This window comes from Aythya marila, assembly GCF_965140915.1.
Source record: "Aythya marila genome assembly, chromosome: 1".
Lineage (NCBI taxonomy): Eukaryota > Metazoa > Chordata > Aves > Anseriformes > Anatidae > Aythya > Aythya marila.
In genome coordinates this window covers 107,152,516-107,179,632 of record NC_139042.1, presented here as the reverse complement: position 1 = coordinate 107,179,632, position 27,117 = coordinate 107,152,516, and the positions used below count along the sequence as shown (strand labels likewise).

The 27,117-nt window shown below is 37.5% G+C and overlaps 1 protein-coding gene across 3 annotated transcripts in view; it reads left to right on the top strand.

The window, feature by feature from the left end:
- Positions 1-27,117, top strand: part of GBE1 (1,4-alpha-glucan branching enzyme 1) — a 177,616-nt gene that overhangs the window by 17,895 nt on the left and 132,604 nt on the right. For all 3 annotated transcript variants that reach the window (XM_082769019.1, XM_082769020.1, XM_082769018.1), the window contains exon 2: positions 18,233-18,402. In XM_082769019.1, coding sequence (XP_082625145.1) covers positions 18,233-18,402 — 170 coding nt within the window. The remainder of the gene's footprint in view (positions 1-18,232; positions 18,403-27,117) is intronic.

Sequence of the window (27,117 nt, the reverse complement as noted above, 5' to 3'; positions counted from 1 at the left end):
TAATCAACTCATTACTTACATATTAAAGAACAGCTTTTCCCTTCACGGTACTGTAGCCTTTTAACACAATGTATTTTATTAGTGCTCATGGCTTTAAACCTTGGCTGCACGTGAGCTGCTTGCAGTGTCAGGCGTGCAGAAATGCATCATGGGCCTGTTCTTAAACTGTGTGCAGGCATCTGGCCTGGCTGCTTGGGGATTTCTAAGCTGGGGCTTGTTCCAGACTGAAATGAAGAAGGGGAAGGGGCCTTGTAAAGGAAGGCTGTGGGCAACGAGCAGGGCCTGGCTGTGGGTCCCTGCTTGGTACCCCTTTGGGGCTGGGGCCTCTGAAACCCTGCGAGCCCCTTCCCAGAGCGCCTGGAGGGGAAGCCAGCTCCAGCTTCCTGACTGTTATTAAAGGGTCTTAATAGAAGTGTGCAGTTTCATCTGCCTTCTTCATACCATGTGTCCCCTCATCCTCCACTTCACCTCCCAGGATAATTTTCTGGGCTCTTGGTAGAAGCTGTCAGCTGGAGAATTTCGGGTCAGCTTTGCGTTTGTGAAACAGCGTGCTCCAGTAATGCGCGTTGTGTACTAGCTCTGATTGCATGCTGTCCCTGAGCATCCAGCTTTCTGGTTTTGTATGTACAGAAAACCAGTCTTCTCAGTCTTGAGATCAGATTTCTTTGGGTTGTATGAGGGCACAAACAAACTGGTAGAACCGTTTGCAACTCGCATTACGCTGTGAGCATACTCTAGGGAAAAAGGCTGTCTGCAGAAAGACAGCAACCTGGTTGACTCGAGGTGGAGTAGTACTTAGGTAAGACAGCTTCTCCTAGACATCCCCCAAGACAGCAAGGAAGGGGGCTTGCTCTACACGTATGATATATGGAAGTTGAAATTCATATTAGCTGTGTTGTAATTAGAGTAGGAATGTAAGCCACTCAAAACTCAATTATGGAAGTGAAATGCAGTTCTAGCAACTCCTTACTGCTATAAAAGAGGAATGAATTATCAGTTCAAACTCTGTTTTATTGTCCGTATCAGTTTTTGTTCATACTGCTCATTACAGATACTATTGTGCTTGCAAAATTTTTTTATTTTATTTTTTTTAATTGTGGATTTTTCTCAGTAAGCAATCTGAAAGTTTACACTTAATTAGGAATAATTGGTATTCTTAAGAGGTTTCTCTCAAAGTCGTGTGGCAGGTCGAAGATTACTTTTTTATTGAATTCAGCTGTACATATGGCATATGCAAGGGAAAACTGTTCAGCTCAGACCTGAGACTTGCTTATTGTGCTTACGCAGTGCAACGTTCACAATTCAGATGCTGGTAACCTTGAATGAACTTCTCTTGCTCCTGTGACTCCATGTGGCAGACCGAGCAGTTCACTGCACCAGCTGTGTGGTATTTTAGGACTCGGAAAGAGACCGTGGCTCTGGTCTGCATTTAGAAGCCTGATGTGTACTGAAAAGGGCCCTTCCACATGGTTCTTCTCTCTGTCTGCTGCTCTTGTGCTCTGAGCTTTTCATTGTAGCCAAGTAACTATCGTGTACCATAACGCAGTGGGATGGCATGTCGGGGCTCTCTGAACCAAGGCTTTTAATCTCTGTCAAACGGTGCGCCTACTGATGCCCTGTGTCCTTAGTGATTAAAAGAAATATTTCATTTAGCAAGCACTTTCTGAAAGAAAAAGCATGAAATGCTTAGCTCAGAAAAATGTGAGAATTAGTATTTTATTTTTTTTTAAGAATAAATTAACGGAATATAAAGACCCGGGCTTCCTTCAAGAGAACTAGAGTAATGTAAATGCTTGGAGCCCTTTACTGTGTGAGGCACATTGGGCATTAAAGTAGTTCTAATAACCGTGCCACATTAGGCCCTCCCTAGCAAGGCAGAATTATGCTAATTTGTTTTAAGGGAGACGTGTAAAGGAAGAAAGATGTGCTAAACACAACTATCCCAAATATATTTGGGTACCTTTTCAAAAGCAGCAGAGTGCTGCATCTGTCTTTCAAATTTAGCACAGAGACCAGTCTCCCTAAAAATCCTGAAGAAATCAGCAGGAGAAGTTCACCACAGTGTTCAGAGTGACAGAATTAGGGCAGGTGCACTTAACTTAAATTTACTGAAGCTGGCTGAAAGGTGGGTAAGGTGCTCATACAGCTTGTGCGTTGGCTCAGGCTTGCCTGCAGAACCCCACTGCGGGCATAAAGGGGACCAACTGCAGCACTCAGGTGGGGATTGCAAGTGGGCAGCAGGAAGGTAAACAAGGAGAGATGCAGAGAATCGTGTGGTGGCTTCATGTTCCTGCAGGTTTGGGTGATATAGAAAAAAGAAGGTTCCCCTTGGCCTCATAGAGGCATCCTGGTGTTGAACAGCAGCTCTATCTTTCAGCTCAGGAAGGAGATGTATTCCCATTGCCTTTCCTGAGGGCTCACCTTTCTCTGGTTCAGAGTACTCAGGAATATGCCTCCCTCTTGAGTTAGCTATCCAGGAGGAAAGACTTGGAAATTGCAACTGTAACGTTTGGTTAAAAGGTTAAAGAAAGAAGAAGAAAAATCTTTAGCATTGGGTGATATACAGTATGAATACAATCTTGCATCCATAACGCCTTTACTCCTAAAGAGTTTTATACTTCGGTGCTGAAAACTCTGGACGTTTTTGTCAATAGTAAATCACTTTGTGTTTCCAGAATGCTTTGGCACAATACTCTTTATATAAGCGTGTGTGTGCAAATTTCATGTGTGCATATGTGTACAGTGTGTATCATAAATTTAAATAGAAATTACAAGAAATTAGAATGGAAATAACCAAGTATGTTCCTTGTGAACATGTAGTTACTGTAATTGTAATGCTTCTTTAAGGTGATAGTGACGTAAAAGTTGATTTGACACACTTCAGTGACTACATGACCTGATGTTAAATTGCATGGCAATTGTGCTAATACGGTATTCGAGGAGGAGAAACGATGCCTACCACAACAGCAGAACTTTTTTCGGGGTAGGAGCTGGGTTGTTTCACTTGCATTTTTTGTCAGTTTTAGCATTGTGGTATCCCTTTTTCTTTGTAGGTGTATTTATGTACGCAGATAATGAATGCAAGCTTAGCAGAGGTGTATGTGGTGGCTGGTAACCGAAGATATATTAGAATGTTTTGGCACTCGCAGTGGTTGTATTTCTGTCATTATCTGCATTGTTGTTCTTATATCTTGTCACATTCTTTGTTGTGTGAAACTGGCTAGCTTCAATTGCTATAAAGTAGTAAATACTCTTAGATTAATTCCGGTTGGCAGGGACCCCGGGATGTTCAGTGTCCCAGCATCCTGCTGAGAAGCAGGTCAGCACTGACTTCAGGCTTTGGTCCACTTGGGTCTCAGACCTGTAAGGACCGGTCCTGCAGCCTCTCTCAGGCTCTGTTCCTAATGGAAATTTCTTTTCTCCTCTCTAGTTGGTACCTCCTCTGTCGATTCTGCATGCATTTTACGTGGAACTGGTACAAGATGAAAGACTTAAGATGAGAAATAAAAAAGTTCTAACTGGCAGTGCCTAAATTGTATATGTTAGGGGGGGAAAGGATAGCCACCTAGGCACATGTGGGTGCTAATGTGTGTGTGTGGACTCGCAGAAAGTAATCAGCAGTTCAGGCTCCTCGGGAGAGGAGGAAGAGGTTGAAGAATTGAATTTTGGGGGAGTTTTACAAATGACAGATGTACTTATGGAATAAGTACCCCAGCTACTCTAATATAACAAATATATTGCAATAGAAAAAGTCACACATTAATTCTTTACGTACCTAACAATATTTGATGCCTCAGAAGTCTTTACGAGCTTTATTCTGGGTAGATAGCTCTTAAACGAAGACATGAGGTTCTGGATAAATTGAAAAGCTAGGCAAAGCTGTAGGTCTGTGGCTCTTCCCTGATGCTGCTGCGTATTGAGCTGAACGGGGCTAAGGAGGCCGTGCTGGCTGAAGCTCTGGGGCTAACCTGGCATCCCCCTGGCTTCTGTTCATAGGCTTTGCTTTGGCAGCTCTCCAGCCTGAGAATTGGAGCCAGTGGTGTTTTCCTAGGCTTAGTTCCAAAAAAGAGATGACTTCAATGTTCAGTTGTACCTGTTGTGGGTGGGGGAGGTCGGAAGGAAGGGATGTTTAAGCACCTGATGTAAATACTTAGATAATTGTGTGTATACTAACATCAAGAGTATAGTGCACTGCTTTTTTCTATTCTGTACCTCAAGGATAGACAAGTATGTTAAAATACACTGCTTGAGAAGTTGTGAATCCTCTGAATTTCTCCACAAAGAAGAAAAAAAAAATCATACTAAATAGCCATAGGAACGTCATAGGATGGAAAATTGGTGACAAGGAAGAAGTCCTGTTAAACCTGTAGTGTGCAACTATGTTGCTCAACCTTTGTGTTTAAGCATTCGCTTCAGATGGATAAAGTTAAAAATATGAAATTTTGATACAAGGCGTTCTGGGTAAATAAAGCTTCTGTCAAAATCTGATATGAAAGGCTTCTCTAACTTTAGTACTTGCTTTAGATGGTGCATATAGAGTCTTAAGCAGATGAGATGAATAAGGAACTGTAAAAATAGGCTTTCTCCACCTGGTAGACAGCTTGCTTGTCTTTTGTTTCTGAACTCCTAGCATTAGACAAATGTCAATACTTCCATGATCTCTGGAGCTTTCTCAGTAACCTTGTCAAAAAGGCAAGATCATGGCCGTGTGTCAGTGTGCAGCATATCAAGAAGACTGACCCTGGCTCTCTAAGGGGTTTGGTGTGGGAGTGTGAGGTTTCTTTCTTCTTCTGCACCCCCAGATAGCAGCAAGCATCCTTCTGTGAGTCCCAGCAACCTCACTGCTTCAACTATGTAAAACTCTGGCATGAGCTTCGGTGTCTTATGGAGGCTTGAGTCACGTTTTGGGCAGATTATTTGTGAGCACTGAGTAGTGGTGCAGTATTAGTTGTTCTCCCATGCCTCTTGTTTACAACTTTCTTTACCATTCAGAACTTGGACCATAAGCCTCCTAATACAGTGACAGACAGGTTGAATTACAGACAAGAGACTGACATATGCTTGGAAACTGCAAAGCAACAGTGACTTCTATGATTATCGGGCTGTCCCTGCTAACTTCAAATACAGCCACGATCCCGTCAGAAGGCAGATGTCTTGGAAACTGTCATATGTCCTTCTGAGCTCCAATCCTGTGAAAATAGAAATGTGGGTGAGAGGAATCCAGCAGCTGCCAGGTAGTGCGCATTCTGCAGTTACGAAGCCCTTACCAGATTCCTGACATGCAGCAATTCGTGTAGCTTCCTTCCGATAAAAGACTTGTGTCAAAGAGATACAGTGGCTTAGTGTTTCAGAAGAACAAGCAGAGTCCATAAAACTTGAATTCCTCTATTTTCTTAAGAGGCTCAAATATTTGGTATAATAACTTCTGTGAATTTGACATTCATACAGCTATTCCTGAGATGATGGTACAAACCAGTTAATGACCAGTGCTTCTCAGCTTTGTGCTCCTTCTTACCAAAGTTTGGAAGAACTTTTTAGAGCACACCTTGAAAATGCTTGGCTGTGAATAAAGTAAGCCTTTGTATTGTTGGTTGCTGCTGTGAATAGTTGCATGCATACATGCTTCCTGATTGCTCATCTTCCTTGGGAATAGGCTTGATTACCCGGGACTAGTTAAAGATGTTTCTTAAGTACCCAAATCCTAATTACACTTCTAGTTTATTGATATTAAATTACAAGCATTTTGCACTGCAGACTGTACAGTGAGTTGAGTGCTTGGCTTTCCATGTTGGTCCTGCTAACAATGAAGGCAGTTAAGAATTACACTTAGGCAAGCTTGTGCAGTGAAGACAGCATGGCACTTCTGATTAGGTGCCTAAGGCTGCTACGATTACTTAGCAGGTAAAGTAGCTCTGTGTTGTTCCTCCTCTTCAGCCCCAAATCCCTCTAGGATCTTGGTCTATAGTCACTGGAGGAAACATTTTCTTCCTTAAAACTCTATTCTCAACAGGCTGCTATTCTTCATTGGCATTACGGGGAACCCAGCTAGCAGACCAGGCTCACTTGGTAAGTTGAATCTGCAATCAATATGAATTGTGCTATAGAGCCACTGAGCCTAAATAGAAAAGACTTATTGATCCAGCCAGTGAAGACTGATCGAACTGCCTCGGCTGTCAGCCAGAAAAGCAAAAGTATACCTTCCTTCCCATCCCACGCTTAATGCTTGTTTTTCTCTTCTTTATATGTAAAATAACATAGAAATGTTACTTTCCTGGAGCTTTGTGGAGTTTTCTTTATAGCATTAAAACACAGAGAGGTAATCTAAAAGTGGGCGATAAATAACTTACAGGCTAGGAAGAAAACCTACCTTGGGGGTCTATTTGTGCTTGTGAGAGGAAAACAGAATGCTTATTTAGTTGATATACATGCACATCTTGAAATTGAGGCCAAAATAATAGAGTTTAAAGGTTTATTAAATTAGAGTGGAGTACTGCAAGTTTATGCTTACACTAGACGAGGGGGAAAGCTGTTGTAGGGGAGAAACTTTTGCTGTAGTATAGAGCTTGGTGATTGCTGTGGGTACCCTTCTTCTAGCCAGCTTTTTGACAGCCTCTGGCTATCTATTTAAACCTAGTTAATCTGAAGTTTGACAAAGAAGCAGCTCTGTAGTAAGGTTTTTTGTTTGCTTTATGGTTATTATGGGATGAGAAGACTTTTGTTTAACTTAACTTTCAGGTAGTAAACTACTTGAGCATGTAAGCCATTGATCTGATCCATTAAGTCAAGACTCTTTAATTTTTGGAACAGATCTTAATAGGAAATGAAGTAAAATTTATGAAAATCAACAACTATGTTGTAGCTAGAGCAGTTGCAGAGTTTTCAGGTACAAAATTATTTATTTATTTTTATTTTTAATTGAAAGATGTGCCCTCTAAAGTGGGTTGGGAGGCTAATGGAATGACAAATATCCAGTGTTTGATCTGAAAATTTGAAATAATCAGGAGTGACTTCTGACATAAACTTGTCCACCAAAATTTTTGCCTACCAACTAAAACTTTTGATTCTTAACTTCTTGGGGGTTATTTAGGAGGATAAATCATTCTTAGTATTGAATTGAGCTTCATTTATGCCAACTAAAATCACTTGCGGCATTCCAAAGAATGTGGAAGCCAAATTGATGCAGCACACTTAAAAATCCAAATTTGAGAAGAAACAGATGGCTTCTTATGTTTACTGCTGTGGTAAGCTAGTAAAAATAAAACACATTGAAAACAGCTTTTTTTAAACAGTGAAGATGAAATGAAATAGTCATTGAAGTCCAGACTATCTTGTCACGATGTGCGGAGCTTTTAAAACCCATAGGAGGCACGTGGGCTGATCCTTACTGGGCAAATAATTGCCTTAGAAATAGTACTGCCTGACACTTGCAGGTTGGTTAAGACCTTCATGAGGCAGTAGCACTTGCTCACCAAAAAGCATATCATAAATTCATTCAAAGTTCCTATATTATCTTCTGAAACCTTTGCTGTAGCTACTGCTTTTAGCTTGTGTTTTGATTCCAACTCAGTGCTAGTGCTGTGGGAATTGCTGACTTCTCTCTCCCCTTAACTAGACCTAGATACCTATTAATACAAGGAAAGTTTTTTAGAAATAGCTGTCAGTGAAATAAAATGGGAATCGATATACTCTTGCTTACAGCTTCATTAGGAATAATTCTAGTAAATAAAATGTTTGAGTTGTCTCTAACGTAAGGAGGGTTTAAGCATATGCTAATGTGGTTTGTAAAAAATGTTTTGGAGCTTTCCGCCAATAAATACAGTCTTCTGATAGGAAAATAAATTTTGATGGGCAAGGTGGGGGCAAAGACAGGACCTCTGCCCTACAGTGTGCAGGTAAACAGTGCTGAAGAACAACAATTTGGGTGCTTAAAGCAAAAATGCATTAATAAACCAGATGGATGAATTTTTGACTGTATTGTGTCCCTATTACAAACAAATTAATAACGGTGTTTTTTTCTGTAGCTTACCTGGGGATGTGATTAATGTTCAGTATTCCTTCTTCTAGTGTATTTTGGCAATATGAAAACGAGAATGGTTAACAAGAACACTAATTTGAAATTAAAGCAATAAATCAGAGTTAGTGAAGTACGTCCTGCAGAGTGCCACGCTCCTCAGCTGGCGGTGGGAGCAGCATTTTGTCCCGCGTCCTGTGGCAGCGTGCCTCTTCATCAGCTACTGTCTTTCCAGTCACGCTTGTGTTCACGTCTCTGCTACATGCTCTGCTGATTACCTTGGAAAAGGGCAATGCTGTAACTGTTCAACTGACCTTTCAGTTTATTTTCTCTTGTGTAATATGAAACATGAGCTAACACAGTCTTAGTCTACTGATTTCTAGAAAGAAATCTGTCTCTTTACATTTCTGCAGCTTCTGCTCAAATATGATGGAGTTTCTCTGTAGTTATGTTAATTTGAAAAGAACTGCCTCAAATTGCTTTTGCTTCTCTGTTAGGATGATATCCAATTATTACATCTAAAAGAAGGGTTTTTAGTGCATAATTTATGCATAATTAAGGTTATTTATCAGAGATAGTGAGACAATGACTATCAAATGAAGAAACTTAATATCTAAATTTGTTTCTCTGACAAATATTTAGATGTGTAAAACAAAAAGCATGCTACTGGTAAATTTGTTGCCGTACATACAAAGGGAAAAGCGTAAAATAGAGCCTTGAGACAGCAATTATAAAATGCTTCTTAAGACTGTTCTGTTGTGCCAGGGAAGCTGTTTTGGGAGCTTTGCTGTATGCAGAATATACATAGCTGTAGTGCTCCAGAAAGTTGTAACAGCTCAGCATCTTAGAGGTGGCTTTGTGTTTTGGGGTGTCTTTCAGTTTTTAAAAACAAAAAGTAACAGTATACCTTTTATATCTATAGAGAGTAAAAGATGAAGAGACTGAATAGCTTTCTTGTAGCAAGTGTGGAAAGATGGAAAGAAATTGCCTTTTGCTTATTCTAAGAATCAGTAATTTGATGGATTTATCCTGTGAGGTGTGTCTATGAATCTAATAAAACTGAAGGGGTTGAAAGATGAACAAACATATGAGGATGTGGGTAAGAGAGCATCTAAATATTGTGGGGAAGGGGTTCTTAGAAGTAGATGGGTTTAGATAAGCTAGTGAAGCAATTATTACTAAATGATTGCATTAAGTTTGCCCTTGATGCATCTTGTAATCACTTTTGCTTTTGGTTCTGAATCAAGGACGATATATATTCACTGTGTGGCTGATGGCAAGACATTGCAGCTGTCAAATGCGGGTAAAGTTGCTAAATTATCTTAGTGTGTACAGGAGGGAAGAGGGTTACTTCTACTCCTTGGTATTGTGCAGAAGGCATTGTGCCAGAACTTAAGCTGGCAAATAATCTTCTTGCTAAAACACTACTGAAGTATATTCATCTTTAATATATTTCTAGCTTATTAGTCTTCACTTCTGTCAAAAATAGCAGCTGCTGGTAGGATGTCAAGAAAAGCTCTGTGGCTACTCTTTATTTTCCCAGTTTTGTTTTCATAAATACCAGACTGTATATTGTCGATAAGGCTCAAATTGCACAACACCACTTTTATTTTGGAAAAGCTAATGCTTAATTAGTAACTCTGTCCTGTGTACTTCCAATAGAACAAGAGATTACCCATTAATTAACCCCAATCAAATATTTCCTATATTATTTTTTTTAAGATACTCTGTTTAGTTTGCGACAAAGCTGTGCTCTCTTCATACTGAAGTAATGGGATGTCCAGAGCAAGTTGTGATTTTACACCCCTGCTTACCATGGAAGGTGCCTTGGAACTGTAACTACTGAGTTAAGGTGTTGCATTGCAGTTCCTGTTTTCTTCCATTTCCTGTGAAGCTTGCGTATTAAAGATTTATTCTAGTTGAAGAGAAGCAGTAAAGGCACTCTAATGCATTTACCTATATTCTTGAAGGAGCTTTTTTGGATGTAGCTAATGAAAAAGCCATTTTTGACAGCTCCAGCAGTAGCAGGCACTGCTGAATGTTTTTCCCTCACTCCATTCACTTGAATAAATTTTAAGGAAACTTTCTGTGAACACCAGAAAGGCAGAGAGACAAGCTGCCTCCTATGTTGGAAAGCAAGAAATGAAAATTTGCATGTTGGTGTTAATCTGTGGAGTAGAGAACAACTGGAAAAGCTGCTTTTGAAAATTTTGGCTTTCTTGTATTTTTGTTCTGTGCTCTAGGGTCTTTTTAGTGGCAAGTAGCAAGGGAAACTTCTTCAAGCTGGACCATACCTTGAATTTTGAGTACTTCCTAAATGGTAGGAATCACAACAAATGATTTAACTCGTTAAGTTTCTTACTGCAATACCTGTATATCCAAATTACTTGAATAACAGTTAATTTTATTATACCTAATAGGGACTTAATATCTTCAGACAATCTGCAGAATACTTTAGTTTTCAGCTAAGGATAAAATGAGTGTTAGATTGCCTCTCTCCTGGGATAAAGAGGCAAAGTACTTGTGTAGTGAAGAATTTTAATAGTGCAGCTAGAGCCTCTGGGATGTTCTGATTTAGCCACCCACAGACAATGATAATGACTTCAGAAACATATAAAATCTTTGCTTTTAACCCACAGAAAAACAAAATGAAATGTCAGACTTCCTGTCTCTCTGTAAACATCACTCGTTGGTGTCCTACACTTTTAAAACATTCTCTTGGAATTCTTCTAACGCTTGAAAGGTTACATGCTGTTCCAATGTTGGTTAATCTATTTAAACATATTTAAACTTATTAAAAATTCATTTAATCTTTCTATGCAGAAAATGCAGGTCAGTTGTCTAAAACTAAAGCTGATTGAGCTTACGATGCAGTAGTTCTAGCGTTCTGAAGTAGTAGTACCTACCTGAGATTTATACTGTCCTTAAATGAAGGAAAGGTGAGTAAAGGAGGTGGAGAAAACAACAAAATGAAATGAGGAGCTTTTGTTTTGGTAGTCTTTCACTAGTGACTAGTTAAAGAAACAGTTATGAACAGGAATTTGCTTCTGCCACTTAATACTAGTTCTGGTGCACTTGATTTGTTGAACTGCAGAAATCTGCTTTGGGAAGAGCTTCATCCTACTCCCATTTTCCTTCAATCTGTCCCTTTATAGGCAACTTAATGAAGACAGTGTTATGGAAAAACAAACGACAGTAAAGTAAAGTAGAAAATGAAATGCATGGACTTGATATGCAGAGCAGTGACTCGCTGCATTGGCTTTGGTGTTGGTGAAAGCATTTGTAACTCCATCTTCATATCAGTATCAGCAATATTAGAAAAAGTAATCTCTGAATGGCCATGTGTTCTTTATTTTGAAGTATTCAGAGGTGTTGTATCTATGCTTCTAGCTTCCACTTTGATGTTTTTGTTTCCTTTTTTTCCACTATGAAGCAGTAAGGGGACACAGCAAGAAGAGAAGTAGCCCTTATTAGTGGTGATTGTTTCATGATTGTCCTTCTTATATTCCAACATATTCCTCAGGCATGTACATGGAAAGTATCAAATTGTACTTCTTTGGCTTTCCGGGAAAAAACGGTGAGTACAGAGACCTCATAGCAGTGCTTCATGAGATGGCAATTACCAGTAGTGTGGTTTACAAATGGGGTTAAAGAGGTCTGTTGCTCTGGTGGACTGCAGTGGATCGAAGATCTTGTGCTCCCCTGTTCTGGTAAGCCTGAACTGCGTGGCTCTGCGTGGACGTACCAGATCAGATTTGGAGGCAGGAATGCCTATTTTATAGACAGGCTTCAAGAAATGCCGTAATACGTTGCTTGTTGAATTCAACTAGTTGCCCAGAGGGTTGTGGCAGACCAGACTGGAGTCTGTTCTTACAGCATAGTTTTCTGAGTGAATTTTACTGCTGCTGCTGGCCACTTTTTGAATAAACCCAGAGTGTTAAGAGCTGCTTTGGTGTGGAACGTTATGACCCAAGTGTTAATATCGTATCTGCAGGTGCAGAGCTTCTCTTCTTATCTAGCTATCAAGTGTTTTTTTCCCCATTCCAAAAGGGAGCTGTTGCTGCTTATATTTTCAATGTAGGCACTTAAATGATACCCGTCACTTGTAGTTGGTGACAACACTGCAAGACTTTGGACATCTATCTCTAAAGGATGGGCTGTCTGTGATAACAGGAGGGGATCTGCAGCTCCTGAGCCTCTTGATATATAAATCAAAACCAGCTGTTAATCCTTTCTCATATTCCTGTAGAAGTAGTCTATCAGAACTGAAATCAGCATTTCTTCTATTCCTTATTTGCCAGTTTTTCAAGTGGAGCTTTATGTAAATAATGCATTACTGTAGAAAGTAAGTCTTTAAAAATGGTAGCAGTTTACCTCTCTGTAGGATGAAGAATAATCTGTACCTAGTATTATATATATTGTCAGTGTGGATGCATCGCACTTTTACCAGTTTGGATTTTTCTTTGTTGCAGGTTGTTGACCTTTCAGTTGTCCACAGGGATCATAAGTTAGAGTGGATCCTGCAAATGATCTGGAATAAAATAACTAGATATCTACTTATAACAAAACAGGAAATACTTGATGGCTAGAAGTCTGTCCATTTCAGCAGGTCCATTTCAACAGGTTTGACATTACCTAGTTTTTCTGATGGCACGTTAGCCCTCAAACAGAGTTGCTGAATGGACATGTTGGGGAGATGCTTGCATGTCAGCATGGTTCTCTAGCACTTTTCCAGTCATAGGAATAGGAGGGGGGAGGGACCCAAGCCAGTTTTGATAACACTGCATCTGAAATCTCAGTTACTCTGAATAGCATTGTTCTTGGTACGTAATTGATGGCACAGGAGAGGATTTGATGACCTAGGCACTCTTTGCTTTTCTATTGCCTGTTTTATGTAATGCTGATACAGCTTTTCCTGTGGTGGAGGAGAGTGGAAACTTGAAAAATAGGACCTGGTGTTCCCCTAGGAGGCTTCAGGAGCAAACTCATAAATAGGATAAGTGGTATCTCAAAACATCCAAACAGTTTTTCTGTTTGTTGTTTAAATGAGGGGAGAAAAACAACAGAACAACAACTATCATTTTACGTTTTCTATTTCTGATCTTTCAGTCTTTCCAATACCTACATTGACTCTAGCTTTATTTTTAACACTGACATTCCTGCAAGTGTTTGTATTTATTGAGAAATGGGAGGATTTGGCTACAGAGAATACCTTACTGGACATTTTCTTTCATATCTTTTTCCCTTTGGTGTCTGCAGAACTGGGCTTTCCATATGGACGCCAGATATCATTATCAAAGCCTCTCCTATTTGCTTTCATGTTCTGAATAAATTAGCATTAATATTGGGCCAATATTGTGGAAATAAATTATGGCACAAAAGCTAGTGTAGACAAAAATCTAAAAGATGAATAGCTACTAAAATGAACATTATAAGCAGAAGAGAGACTAAAATGATTAATGTTAGTGTTGACACCACAGGTCTTAAAATAAGCTGATTGACTCTTCTATAAACTGCAATAACTATGACTTACAAAAAAAGGTGTGAAAAGGGGCATAAAAATGTTCTGAAATTTGGCAACCATCTTAAAGTGCAGCACCATACTGATTTAAGGAGGGTATTTTGTATGCTGCCAAGGCCTTTGTGGTTATATTTGTTCCTGTTTAGATTCCTGCGATGCGTAAGAAACTAAAGCTTATTTGGATAAATACAAAGGTTTAAAATATTAATACCACCTTTTCCTGACACCTTACAAGGTGGCCAAGAAGAAGTTAATACCTCTTATTGCTTTGAAAAATAAATATCAGAAGGCTTTACGTGGAGACTTGATTCAGTATTCTAACTTATTAGACTTTAACTTTCTGCCAGAAGTCTTATTTCACTAGGACATTTGAGTTTGGGAAGAAAAGGGAAGCTAACTGGTTGTTTTTGTTGTTTGTTTGTTTGTTTTTAAACCCTGTAGTGAAACTACTGATTTTAACACCTTTTTTTCATTTTTAATGGAATCAATTAGTTGAATGAAGTCAGTGATGATAGCAAGTTGGTTTTGTGGGTTTTTGCACATCAGGTGGGTTTTGCCTGTTGTGGTTATCAGATAAATAGAACCTTATTCCTTTGACTAAGAGCTGTTTATCTTTGCATAGCACAGAAAAAACATCAAACCATCTCTTTTTCTGACCTTTCTATGGTATGTGTATGCTTCCATTACATACATTTTAGGTCTCTAAGTACTTAAAGACAATACTTGAATTTGTTTTTTTGAGGTGGTAGAAGTATGAGGAATAGCTGCTCATCTGAAATGTTGAAATGTAACCACCCTAAAATGACTACTGAGTTATACAGTCTTTACTCCTTCACTGTGAAGCTTATTTTTTGGCAAGTTACCCACTTTCTGGATAGGCATTGTATGATGTCATATTTGATATTTTAATTCTGCTGTTGTGGAAAGTCAGCCAGTTCTTACACTCTCATCATACAGTTCTAAACAGGGCTGTGTATAAAGCATGGGATTCAAAGCAACGCTATGTTACAAACTATTAATATAACAAACACATCATTTGAAACAGGGTCAGTTTTTAATGATTTTCAGTATTTCACTATGAATTTCACTATGAAATACAGAAGGAAGGGGAAGCAAGGATGCTTGTAAAAGAGCTAGTCTGTTACTAAGTGTCTTGTTTCAAGCTGGATGTATGTGTGCTTGAAGAAATGCCATGACTGAAGTTTCTTTCCTCTAGGAAGTCTGAAGAAAACACCTAACTTTAGTATTTGGTCTTTAAAAAACATTGGTCTGTAAGTGGAGATGAGCAGAAAGGATCCGGGATTTGAATTGCAAAGGCCCCCTGGTATGGTCCTCACAGCCCTTCTCAGCACATACATGAGCTTGCTTTTTCATAAGAATTCCTGGAGCAAGAAAAGCACCCGGAGCAGTCCTGCTCTATCAGCTGTACTTGCCTGGTGTGTTTTGTGTCATGCATGTCCCCAGAGGAAGGGACACAATGTATGTTGTTTTCCACTTAGATGTGACCAGTTCTCTGAAAGTCCGCGAATCTTCTTGTTACTGTGTGTGGTTTTTTTCTTTTGTCACAAAGGTAAGCTGTACTTTTCAAAACATACCTTGTAATATTTCTCCAGTGCCAACTCGAATATTAGGAAGTAGAGAAATCTGAAAAGACTTTTCACAGTTTAATGAGCAACAGCGGGCTTTGAAGGTAGGAGGGCAGAACAGCCTTTAGTCCTGGCTTCTAGCTCTAGCTGTTCCTGTTAATTCTCTCTATATGTCCACAGTCGTGCAAGATTCTCGCCTTTGAATTGTCCCATGTGACCAGTTTGGTTATAGTCAGTATGACTATGTATGTTGCTGTGTGTCGCTGAATATGGCAACTTCCATTGCTCACAGGGAATTGCTAAATGTAATGATGTCTGATACTTTTTTTTTTTTTTTTAATATATATATGATTGTATGCTATTAGTGCATAATAAGCCTTTGGGATTGCTTAAGCAAGAGCTTTCCTGTCATTTTCTCTGTATGATTCTGAGGTTTCAGTTTGGAAGATCATAGGATCATTGATGCTGGAAAAGACCTCCAAGGTCATCTAGTCGAGGACCAGGGAGGTGATTGTCCCCCTGTACTTAGCTCTGTTGAGGCCGTACCTCAAGTACTGTGTTAAGCTTTGGGCCCCTCACTGGAACAGGACATCAAGGCCCTGGAGCATATCTAGAGAAGGGCTACAAAGCTGGTGCAGGGCCTGGAGCACAAGTCCTGTGAGGAGCGGCTGAGGGAGCTGGGGTTGTTTAGTCTGGGGAAGGGGAGGCTCAGGGGAGACCTCATTGCTCTCTACTACTACCTGGAAGGAAGTTGTGGGGAGCTGGGGGTCAGCCTCTTCTCACAGATCAGCAGTGATAAGGTTAGAGGGAATGGCCTCAAGTCGTGCCAGGGGACGTTTAGGCTGGAAATTAGGAGACATTTCTTCTCAGATAGAGTAGTCAGGCATTGGAAGAGGTTGCCCGGGAAGGTGAATGTTTCAGTGATGGAGAAACTAAAGTTGTTTGTTTTTTTTTTTTTTGCTTTTATATAATCTTAGCTTTAAGTTTCTCACACCTGGATCATAAGCATGCACTTAACTGAATGCTCTCCTTTAAAGCAGAAGCGGGATACAGAACTACAGTTCTGTTCTGTTTTGCAGGACCTTCAAGGGAAGATAACTGTTTTGTGGCCGGATGTATTTCATGTCTGGAGATGAGTTTTTTAGAATAGATCGCAACACAAGTAATTGATCCATTTTAAGAGCTAGTGGCTTTCATGAACTTCAAGCAAATCACTATTCTAAATTTGATCACTTCAGACATTTAACAAAATTAAAAACGAATACTTTCTAGAATATCACTTAAAACAAGTATGGAGGTCACTAGTCATTTCAATATTCATTATTTCTGTAATGAAGATGCAGCACTAATGTCTGAATTAGCTTGCTCTGTCACAAGTATTATACTCTTGTATAATACAATTAGTATATTTTAAAGAATAACTTGAAGTCAATCCACAGCCACAAAAACACAAAGATAAATAAATGAATATAAATTCCTTTTTCAAGGAGAATCATTCAGTAATGGAGTAATTTTTCCTTTGCCAAATGCCACATGATGAACTTTTGAGGCTATTTTGACTTGCACTTCTGTATTTAACTTTTCATTTTATTTATATAAATTTTTCTACAATTGCAGTTGGTTAAAGCTTGTCAATCAAGTTTGTGTGTGTGTATACATGTGTATACAGGTAAGGCAATTATTTGTAAATCTGGCCAAATATTCTCCCTCAAGCGCTACAAATGGAAATGGACTTTTAAAGGAATGGTGCAAAAAGTTAAAGTATTTTTGCTATAGTGTATCCTGAGGCATTTTTCAAATCTTGCTGTTTTTAAAGGTGAACATCAGTCTTTGGAATACAAACCTACTGGGAGATTAACCTTGAAAGTAGTTGAAGTACTCAAAATTAATGTTACCCTATTTCACTTTAACCAGTAAATTGACATTTTAATCCTCTGCTTTGAACTAATGAAGGCCAGTTCTGAAACAAACCCTTAAAACAAGCCTGAGAGTAGTGTACAACCTAACACTTCAAGCAGATTACTTTTCTTTTTCTTGTTGTTGTTTTAAACCAATGGAGTATAATACCATAATGCTGTTTGCTTCTTTACCGTTTGTTTATAGTTTTTCAAAATATAGTAAGTGTAATGAGGCAGGCAAGTTTTTGTCCAGATTCTTTGTAGTTTTTATACATTTCAGAACCCTCCTTTCTATTTTTGGAGAACATGGGTACACTTCTAATTTGCAAATAAAGTAACTCTGCAGGTAGATTCAATAATATTTTAAACTGAAGCATTTTAGCCATGCTTCACAGAAGTAGCTTACACGTCAGGAAGAAAAGTTGACAGTCTTCTATGTACAATGTGTGCTTGATATGTGTTTCTGAATTGTTGGGAACTCCTTGGAGAAAACATGGCAAAGTCCAACAAAAAACTTCAACCTGTTACTAGCAGATTTTTACATTAGAGGTTTATGGCATTTCTAGTCCTAATAGGGACTGTTATTGTAGAGTACAATACCAAATAATGACGTCCATAAAGTAGTAATCTTTTTTCTCCGACTAGTTTCAGTGGCAAGGGACTGCTCAATCTCGCTGATGGTCTTTCTAGAGAGATTGTTTAGGGAACTACTTTCTGCAAGTGCCAGATTATTTCCTCCATACTTGCTATATGTTGCATTACAAGTTTTTCAGTGTCCTGAGATCCTGAGATTGTCTGTTAAAACTGGCTGTGATAGATGTACCAGAGCAAGACAATTATCCCTGTGAGGCCCTTGCCCAGCATTAATAAGACAGACATAGAAGTGCAAGGCTGTTCAGAGTGTGAAGTTCTCATATTGTGTAGTAAAGCTATGATTTTTGGACTGCCAGTCAGGATTCGCAGTCTTAAAGTATAAAGAGTTAACATGAAGTAGAGAAAATACAGATGTGAAAATTTTAACTCTGTTATGTGTTGCAACCCTGGAAAAATCATATGATTAGTTTTGTTTTCTATTTCTGTAGAGTGATGAATCCAATATTGTAGTCTTGGGACACAGTGTGACAGTGTCTCAATGTGGTCTTTATGCTCTTGCATTTCTTAATATAAGTAAGACACTTGCTAAGCTTTCTAAAACTGTATCTGTTTTCTTTGAAAGGTATGCTCTGTTTTACAACCGCTTGAAGAGCATTGAGGAAAATGAAGGTGGTCTTGATAAATTTTCAAAAAGTTACAAAACCTTCGGAGTTAACCAATTTGTGGATGGTGGAGTATATTGCAAAGAGTGGGCACCAGGAGCAGAAGCAGTGTTTCTCACAGGTGACTTCAGTAAGTATTTTTAGGAATATTGCCTCTTTACTGCACTGTGTTTTAGATCGATATCCTTTCACTTAGACAATGTTGTAGCAATGATAAAATTCTAATAATAAAAATGTGTGGTGTGGGTTACCGGTGTAATGATATTTATTAACTTAAACTAATAATCTTTTACTCCATATTGCAGTAACCTAAGAACATGTGTGTATCTGTTGTATGGTCAGTATTATGTGCATCTATTTTTATACCCATAAAGTGATGACTTCTCTAAAAGCCCTAGCCTGATCATGCTGCAGCTTTAGGTTGAATGTGTCTAAACTACCCAAGGTTCTTCCTGAAGGTCCACTGTTAGGCTTCTGTTAAACAGTATGCGGGGAAGGAAAAGATAACAGTGGAGTAACTTGATTTATCTTTTTTTGACTGGTCTAACAGCAGTGTTGAGTAAGGACCAAGGCCCTTTGTGACTCCCACTAATTATGAGAGTCTAGAAAAGTCCTGCAGGAAAATGGTAACCTAAACTCATAAATGAACGTAGTCATGAAAAAGTAGGTGGTGTTTCCTCTTCCCTTCTGAGGGAAGAGTAAAGAGTGTTGTTGGCAGAACAGGAAGGTTGCACCATTACAGTGGAGGTGTTCCTGTATTGCATGGTCGGAGAACTTAAGAGACGTTGATTCCACTTACTTAAAACTTGAGACAAAAGTAGCAATTTCATCATTCTTCAGAAGACGAGCTACACTCAAGTGAGTCATGTTATGCAATCTCCTAAATGCAAGTCATACGCATTTTTGTTTTTAAATCCTGCAATACTGATTCTACTTTCTCTTTCATTTCCATGTGCTTATATAACTTTAAAGTAACTTTAAAACTCTTTACACATGCCATTAGCTGTAGTATGTAGTGGTTCCTTTTAAAGTACTATGGTTAAGCTTCTGTAAAATGTGTGCAGTTGCAAAGAAATTGATTATGGTTTTTTTCCAGAGCCATTAATATTTTTAATAATTCATAGCACTAGGTGTTAGTACTGTTTTATCCATACTCTCAAGATACACTCGTAAGCAGAATAACCAAAAGAAACAGTTAAATATTCAAATTATGATTTAGTAACCAGGCATCACTCAAATTGTATCTATTTTAATTGTCAGGATTGTTTTTGTTTTGTTTTGTTTTCTTTTCTTTTAAGAACGTGATTTGAGGGTCCATGTCACCTATTCACTGTAGCAACCTGAGTATGTAGACAACAATTATTTTTAGAAAAATAAATAAATTTAGAAGACTAACAAAGAAGTTCGTGCAACGCTACTTTCAGCCATATCTTGTTTGATACGATTTAACCTGCTGAATGACAAGGTAGTTCTTCTTCAAATACTCCTTGTATTTAGTTGGAATGGATGTTGGTAAAATAGGTTGATGTAGTACTTGAATTTTAATATAGGAGTCAGATACATCCTGTGATTCCAAAACTGAGTAAGGAATCATGAATATAGTTAGATTACAGTGCCTAGATTACAATGGTGCTAGATATCAGTACTGGCTGCAAGATAGCTAGAGGAGGGTGTTTTAAAAGCTAAGCTTCACATGTATAAACACAGACAATTTCTCCTTTCCTCTTCTATACTGTCTGCAATACCACCTCATCATCTACACCTTAAGATTCTTTTATGTGATGGGAATAGTAGCCTTTAGGTTAAATTACTCAACACAATTCAAGATTAAATGCATTTGTTTTAAATATGTAACTTACCGGTTAGCTGTTTTAAAAACAGACTTTTAATGACATTAATGCCTAAGATTTACAAAGACGATATAACTTATTTTGTCTTTGGAGTGGGGGTTGGAGGGAAGTACCTATATACCAGAATGATAGCTAAAAAGCTACAAACTGAGATGATTTTCTTTAAAATAAATAAATAAATAAATAAATAAAAATAAATCAAACAAAAAACACTCCTACTACATTTAAAAAATATCTTATGCAATACATCACATGAAGAAGAAATTTAGGACTAATATCTTGGAATAGTTTTATCTACGTATTAATGAAATGTGCTAGTAAGAAGTCAAAATAATAAAAATAAATTCATTTTAATGTGGAAAAAACTGCATTTGTCCTATATATCATATTGGTCGTCAGTCAAAGTAAAGTATTCATTCCCAAAGGGGAAGATAATGTACTCAGAAAGCCTAGAGGAATGGAAGATTGTCATTCAATTCATATGTGCTTTAATAATATTCTGATGAGAAATTGGGTTGCAAAATCCTAAGATTTAGAATCAGGTTGCTACAGATGCGTTTAATTAAAATTGAATCCCTTTAACCTTTCTTTAAGTTTTTGAACAGGTTAAAGTCTCAAACTAAATTTATGATCATATCATATTTAAATTGAATATCAGGATTACTTTTAATAAGATTTTTTTTTTTTTTTATAAAAGCTCAGGTTTAGAAGGAGAGAACTAATTCAACCCCAAGGAGGGGGATGAAATGTTGCAAGGAAGGAAATGTCAAACTTGAAATGACAGCAGCTGTTCAGTTTAAAACTGAAATATAATGGTATATAATATTAAAAAGTTAATTTATGCTATGTTTTTAGTTCTGTTGTGGATAGATGGATAGCAATGTTTTCTCAGTCATTTACTTAATCTGGTATTGTCCAAGTTACTTTTATGTGTTTGGTTGAATGATGAGGGGAAAAACACAATAATAAATGCTGCTATTTAATCTGGTAAGATAATGATGTTTAAGGATCAAAAACTAGTGAAAATGATAATGGCAGGTGCAGGCTGTGTTACAGAGAACTTAATTATGAATTCTGAAAGAATTTTAAGTTGATGGTTCATAAGTGTAGTTGATAATGACTTTATTAAGATAAACATTAATAACTTGTTTGTTATATACATGTGTATGTGTACATATTGTTTACATTATATACATTTGTAAGATTGAGGCTTTACACTCCTTTGAATTATTGTTATGCCTTATAATAGGCAATAAAAGCTTTGACATTAAGATCTTTCACCCCAAATTATGGGTGGTAGTGTCTTTTTGCTATCTCCTGAGGCACTTGTAATGAATGAACTTCATTATAAGATTTTAGTATCGTTGTGTCTTCTGGAAAAAAAAATAATAAAAAAAAAAGAATAGCATACAAATCTGTATTTGGATTGGAGAATGAAAAACATAAATTCAAGAAAATGCCAATATTTACGGAACTCCTTTTTGTCTGCTCTTTAAAACTTCATAACTGGAGATCAAGACACTATACCTGTTAGTAGTCAGGTACGTTGTTTTTACTCATTCTGAAATGTATTAAATGAATGTTAGCAATATGGTTTAGTGGAGGACTTGTTAGTGTTAGGTCAGAGGTTGGACTCGATGATCTAGAGGTCTCTTCCAACCACAATTCTGTGACTCTGAACATTTTAAAACATTAAGTTTTGTCAATCAGTACTTATTGCATCTCAGTAAATGAAGTGTGTGAGGCAATTAGTCAGCTGAATTTCTGATACAGATGCAGTATCAATGTTATAGCTACCTTAAAAGCTCTGTAATAACACTCAGTATTTTATTTGCATGCTGTATTGCTGAGGAACTTGTTGACTGCTGGCAATTTATTGCTACTTTACAATCAACTATTTCCAAATAAGTCAGTGAAGTGCAAGTTTTGAGTGTAACCCATGGAATTTATTTGGGGAATTGGAATACTCAAAGTTGTACTTGGCCATGCAATGTCTCAGTATGTTGTCTGTAAACATTATTCTAATCAAAATTTAAAAAGTTACTGGTTTTAAATAGCTTCAAAGAGTGTGTGTGTATACATATATATATGCTAATTCAGAAGTCAATATTTGATGATAATGTAGTCAGAATTGTGGCTTCCGTTTTTTTAGTTCATTCTTCACCTTCCTCACTCACAGCTAACATTTAAATCTAAAGATTTGATCATTCTGGAATATTTGTTCTGTTTTCCGCCTTATTTCTGCACTAGTTGAGAAGACTTGTGCTGAGTGTGGAGAGAGGGGCTGGCTCCTTTTTGCGGGGGAATGTTAGCCACTTATTTAAACTCTGGCAGGTTTTCTTCACAGTTAAGAAGGCAAAGCTTCAGCCACCAGTCCTCATAACTTGGATATGTGAAAGTTGAGACTAGAAACTTCCAGTATCTTAGAATGATTTGTTTTCAGACTTCAACTTTTATCAAAATGAAGTCTAGATACTATGATGATGTAATACTAAATTTCTTAGTACTTTTATCAAAGCTTTTTTTGTAGAAGAATACCTGGATTTCACGAGTAAAGACATAGTGCTATACTTCTGTGGCTGCAGATGACTGAAGGTAATACTGAAGTGTAAGCTGCTATTAATATCCAGGGAGATATCATATCTGGGAAGTAATGACATTCGTTTTCATGTCATTATTTGAGTTTGTTTAATGACTTCTTAAGCAGATTCTGTTAATGGCCCTGCTATTGTACTGTTCAAAATAAGGCAATGTAGAAAGAAAGATGTAATTGGCCACTCTGTGTAACCAGTAGTGTCTGTAGAGAATCACTGCAGTTACATTCTGCTTTTAGTTTTCTGATTTCATGTTCCATGCAAATGAATTTCCAGGTATGTTGTGGGATTCCAATGCCAGTAGTCGAAGCTGCTATTTGACTGGTATTTTTTCCTCAAGGAAGCTGTGTTAGTCTGTATTTTCATTGAGCACCTTCCTGTTAGACAAAAGTATGTGGTGTGTAGAAGTGCAACTGTCATAGGAGTGTTTTGCACTTGAGATTTCAATCTCAGTTTGTAAAGTGTTTCTACTTTTGAAAAATCACTTCATAGTTACAAAATTGCACTGCTGTACCAGTTGTTCCAGACTGGAACAACTGAATGATTTGGTCAATATGCAAGAAGTGCTCCTTCCCTTTGTGAGATGAAAGAGGAGTGTTAGTCTCAGACCAGCTTGATGTCTAAGTTAACTCTTGAGCCTCAGAGCTGCATGGCAATATACATGTCAACACGAAAATAAAAGCCAGAGTTGTGGAACAAAAAGTCATTTAATTTATGATTTATCTGGAAATATTGCATGTAAATTGTATTTTTACAACAAATGGTAGTATCCATGGTGTCATGGCTCTACCTTTCTTTCTAGATGAAAGCTTAGTTCATGGTATACTGAGGGTGGCGTTGTGAGCAAGGAGAAGTTTGGTGCTTTATTTCCCTGAAGTAGATTGTTTTTGCAAGATCCAGTCATAGAAGTGAGTTAGAAACTAAAAGTACTAGGCTATTCAAGATGTCTTCTGTGTTGGAATAAGACATATTTGGGGCCTCAGATTTTATAATAGGACCTCTTGTATTTGTGTATGCCTTATGGGGTGTCTACAATAGTTCATTTCTCTCATAAAACGTACTGAAGTTGATTATTTTAACTTCTGTTGGTAAGCTTCTTAACCTTTTTCTGTTTGTAGCTATTGGCAGAGTTTATGAAGTTCTTGTTCTCGGACTAAGATGCTTCTTGTCTTTTCTTCCTGTCCTTTTTCTTCTGGAAACAGCAGATGTCTGAATATTCAGCTATTCAGGTGTTTTGTTTTTTTTTTTAGGGATGTTGTTCTTGATATTATTGGCTTTGTTTTGTTGAAAAATCTGAAAATTCATCAGTAAAACTGGAGAAACCTGAACCATTTCCTCTTTGTAGCAGGCCTTCAGATTTTGGGGCATTTTAAGTTTTTACATGTATGTCTCTTACCTAATACAAGGCAATATTTTCTGTTGTAACCTCCATGAATGAGTTCTTTCCAAGGGAGTAGAAGTAGATAATGGTTTTAAGTAGGAACATCTGTGATAGATGAGTGTTGCTTTGTGTATTCTGAAATCATGAACCACAGGCACCAAGCAATGGGGAACCATGGCTGAGAAGAGGAGGAATTAAGTGGAGCATAGGGGATTGCTAGCAGGTGGAGGCAGAGAGTGTAAGCAACTGGGGCAGAATTGTGGAGAGCAGGCATGCTTGAATTAATAGAGAGGTGCAACTGTTCCACTTCTAAAGGAGAGAAGAGTTGGTTGTAGGAGTCCCAGGGAATCGTTGTAAACCAAGGGCATGAGAAGCTTTTTGTAATCATATAATGTAATAATATAGTGTTCTCGGTGTACGTAGAAAACTTCAGGTGAATTTCCCTAAGGGAATGGGGAGATGCAGGGATTATATAGGGAATGTCGGGGACTAAGACACTTCTGTGCTACTTAATGTTAGCAAGACATAGTCAGGAAATATAGCTCAATTGGAAAGAGTTTCGTGAAAAGTGGTGAAGGTGATATCTGCAGGTGGAATGTAGGGAGGAAGAGAGTCTGCTGGTTTTGAAGGGAGTCTGCTGGTTTTATGGCTTTAAGGACCATAACAGTGCCACTTAGGTTATGCAAAGATGTCCTAAGAGCATGTAGTTATCTGGTTTGTGCATAATATTCCCCTACTCTCTACCTTCTGCCTCCAAGTATCTGAAGCTCCTGATAAGAGGGAGGGCGAGGTAGAGAATACACTTACTGTTTCAGTTTTGGTTGTTCTTCTAAGAAGCTATTGCTTTATTGCTCCGGTAGTGTTTGTTTGGTCCTTAGTAGTCCTGTGTTTTTGTTCTGTTATTTTTTGGATGAAGCTTTAGACTAAAAATCAATCTTACTAAATATGTAAGTTCTCTTGCTATCAATCAAGCAATAGTTTAGTGAGTACTTTCATTCTGCTAATGTGTTTTTCTGTCAGCACTATCCAAATATGTTAAGTGTTGAAAACTTGTATCTAAACAGAGTAAAATTAATTGTATTTCTATTTTTAAGCATAGGGAACTCTTGATTATAATAGTAATGCATCTTTGCATCGGTTTGACATTACTATAAAATGAATAGGTACTAGAATGTTTCTTATGCAGGCTTTTGTTTGCCTTTTTTTTTTTTTTTTTTGTCATTGTCTAGGTTGTCTGACTTGTGCTTTTTGTTTGTTTCTTTAAAGACTGGCATCTCTCTGGTTTAAACAGTTATATGAAAGTAACAGGCAAGTTTCTTTAAAAGTCTACTTTTTCCCAGAAGCTGAAGACATCCATGTACTGTTAGAGAACATTATTTTGCATGCTAGACAATATTTTAGATTATTGACGTTTGTTGGAAAAATATGTTTGCTGATGTATATAGGTAACTTCGCTTTGTACTTCACTGTACATGGAGATTTTGTACGTGATTTCCATGGAGAAGCAGGTAGTAATCTCTTCCTTAAACTCACATTTCATTGCAGCAGAGTTCTTCTAGTTGGAAGTAGTCTTAAAATTGTATATAGTATGTGGTATTGTAGTCTATTCCCTAACCTGCTATAGGTTGGTTGGAGAAGATCTCTGGAGAGCATTTAGTCCAAAATTGTGATTGAAGTGAGATGGTTACGAATATCAGATCAGGTCAGCCATCTAGTAAATAGCATTTCCTGAAAGGCAAGTCAAACTGTTTCTTTGCTCTGGGCATGTTTATTTTTCTTTTAACAGAAAATAAGATTTATCACACATCAACAGTATAATTTAGAAAATTATAAGCTGTAAGACTTGAGAAACACTTGCTACTGTGTTAATTTTTTTTTGCAATATATTTTAAGTAAAAGAATTATTTTTGTCCTGAATGTGTTTTAAAAGTTTAGTTACAAGTTTGTATTTATAAGTTATTTCTTTCGATACTGCAATTTTTGTTCCTTCGTGGTAAACTCAAGTAAGTTGAAGCATAAAAATTGATAAGCAGTATGCATTCAGACCATGAAGGAATAAATTATGTTGTTTTAATTTTTTAATAATTTGTTTATGATGGAATACTGTGTGAATGCACAAATCAGATTCCTTTTGATCACTGCATTAAATAAATGTTAATTTATTGTGAGTTTCTACTTTTGAAGACGTTTGTTCTTCCATCACTTGCTCCCAAGAGAACTGCTTTCTGTTTTTTTAAGGACAAAGATAAAGCAGATGGCTTTATATCACTGAATCAGCAGTAATATTTTGTTCGTATTTTTTTCCCTGCTACTGTTAATATCTTCTCAAATTAGGGAAGATATTCAAAGATCTTGCAGCATATATAATCTGTTTTAGGAATCTATATTTTCCTCATTTAAAGAAGAAAAAAACAATATTCTACAGTGAACTGTGGTATCATCTCAGATGTTAAATGCTACTCTTGAAATTTCTGAAAAAGCTTTAAGGTAATTAATACAGAAATTTGCCTTCACTAGTCCACTTTGACCGCTGCTGCTACATACTAAGAAGTAATGACATGTATTTGTCCTTGCTTTCCCTAAAAACAATAAAAAGCTCTACAGACACAGTAAGTAAGCTGGTGGCTTTTAAGTAGTTGCTACTGCCACTGAAACAGGAGATCTCACTTTTGGTGTTCATGTCTGGTTTTTATTTAATTTGTTTAACCCAGACTACCATGTTTAGTAGAAATGCTGTTTATACTAGCTTAAACTAGTAATGGAACTACAATTTAGGAAATGAACATAGACTTTATTCACTGTTACTCTATGTACCTAAGGTCATGTATAGAAGATCAGCGAAGGCTGTTTATGCTTCTTACTTGGTGTTAGTTCTATTTACTACAGGAAATGGCATGCAAATGGATTAGTATGGAGGTAGCATCTTGCAATTCAGTTCCTGTGTCGACTGATTTCTTGTTACTTTAGTATTCCCCATTGCTGGGGTCTGTGAGGAGGACAAGTTTCAAGGCAAAGAAAAG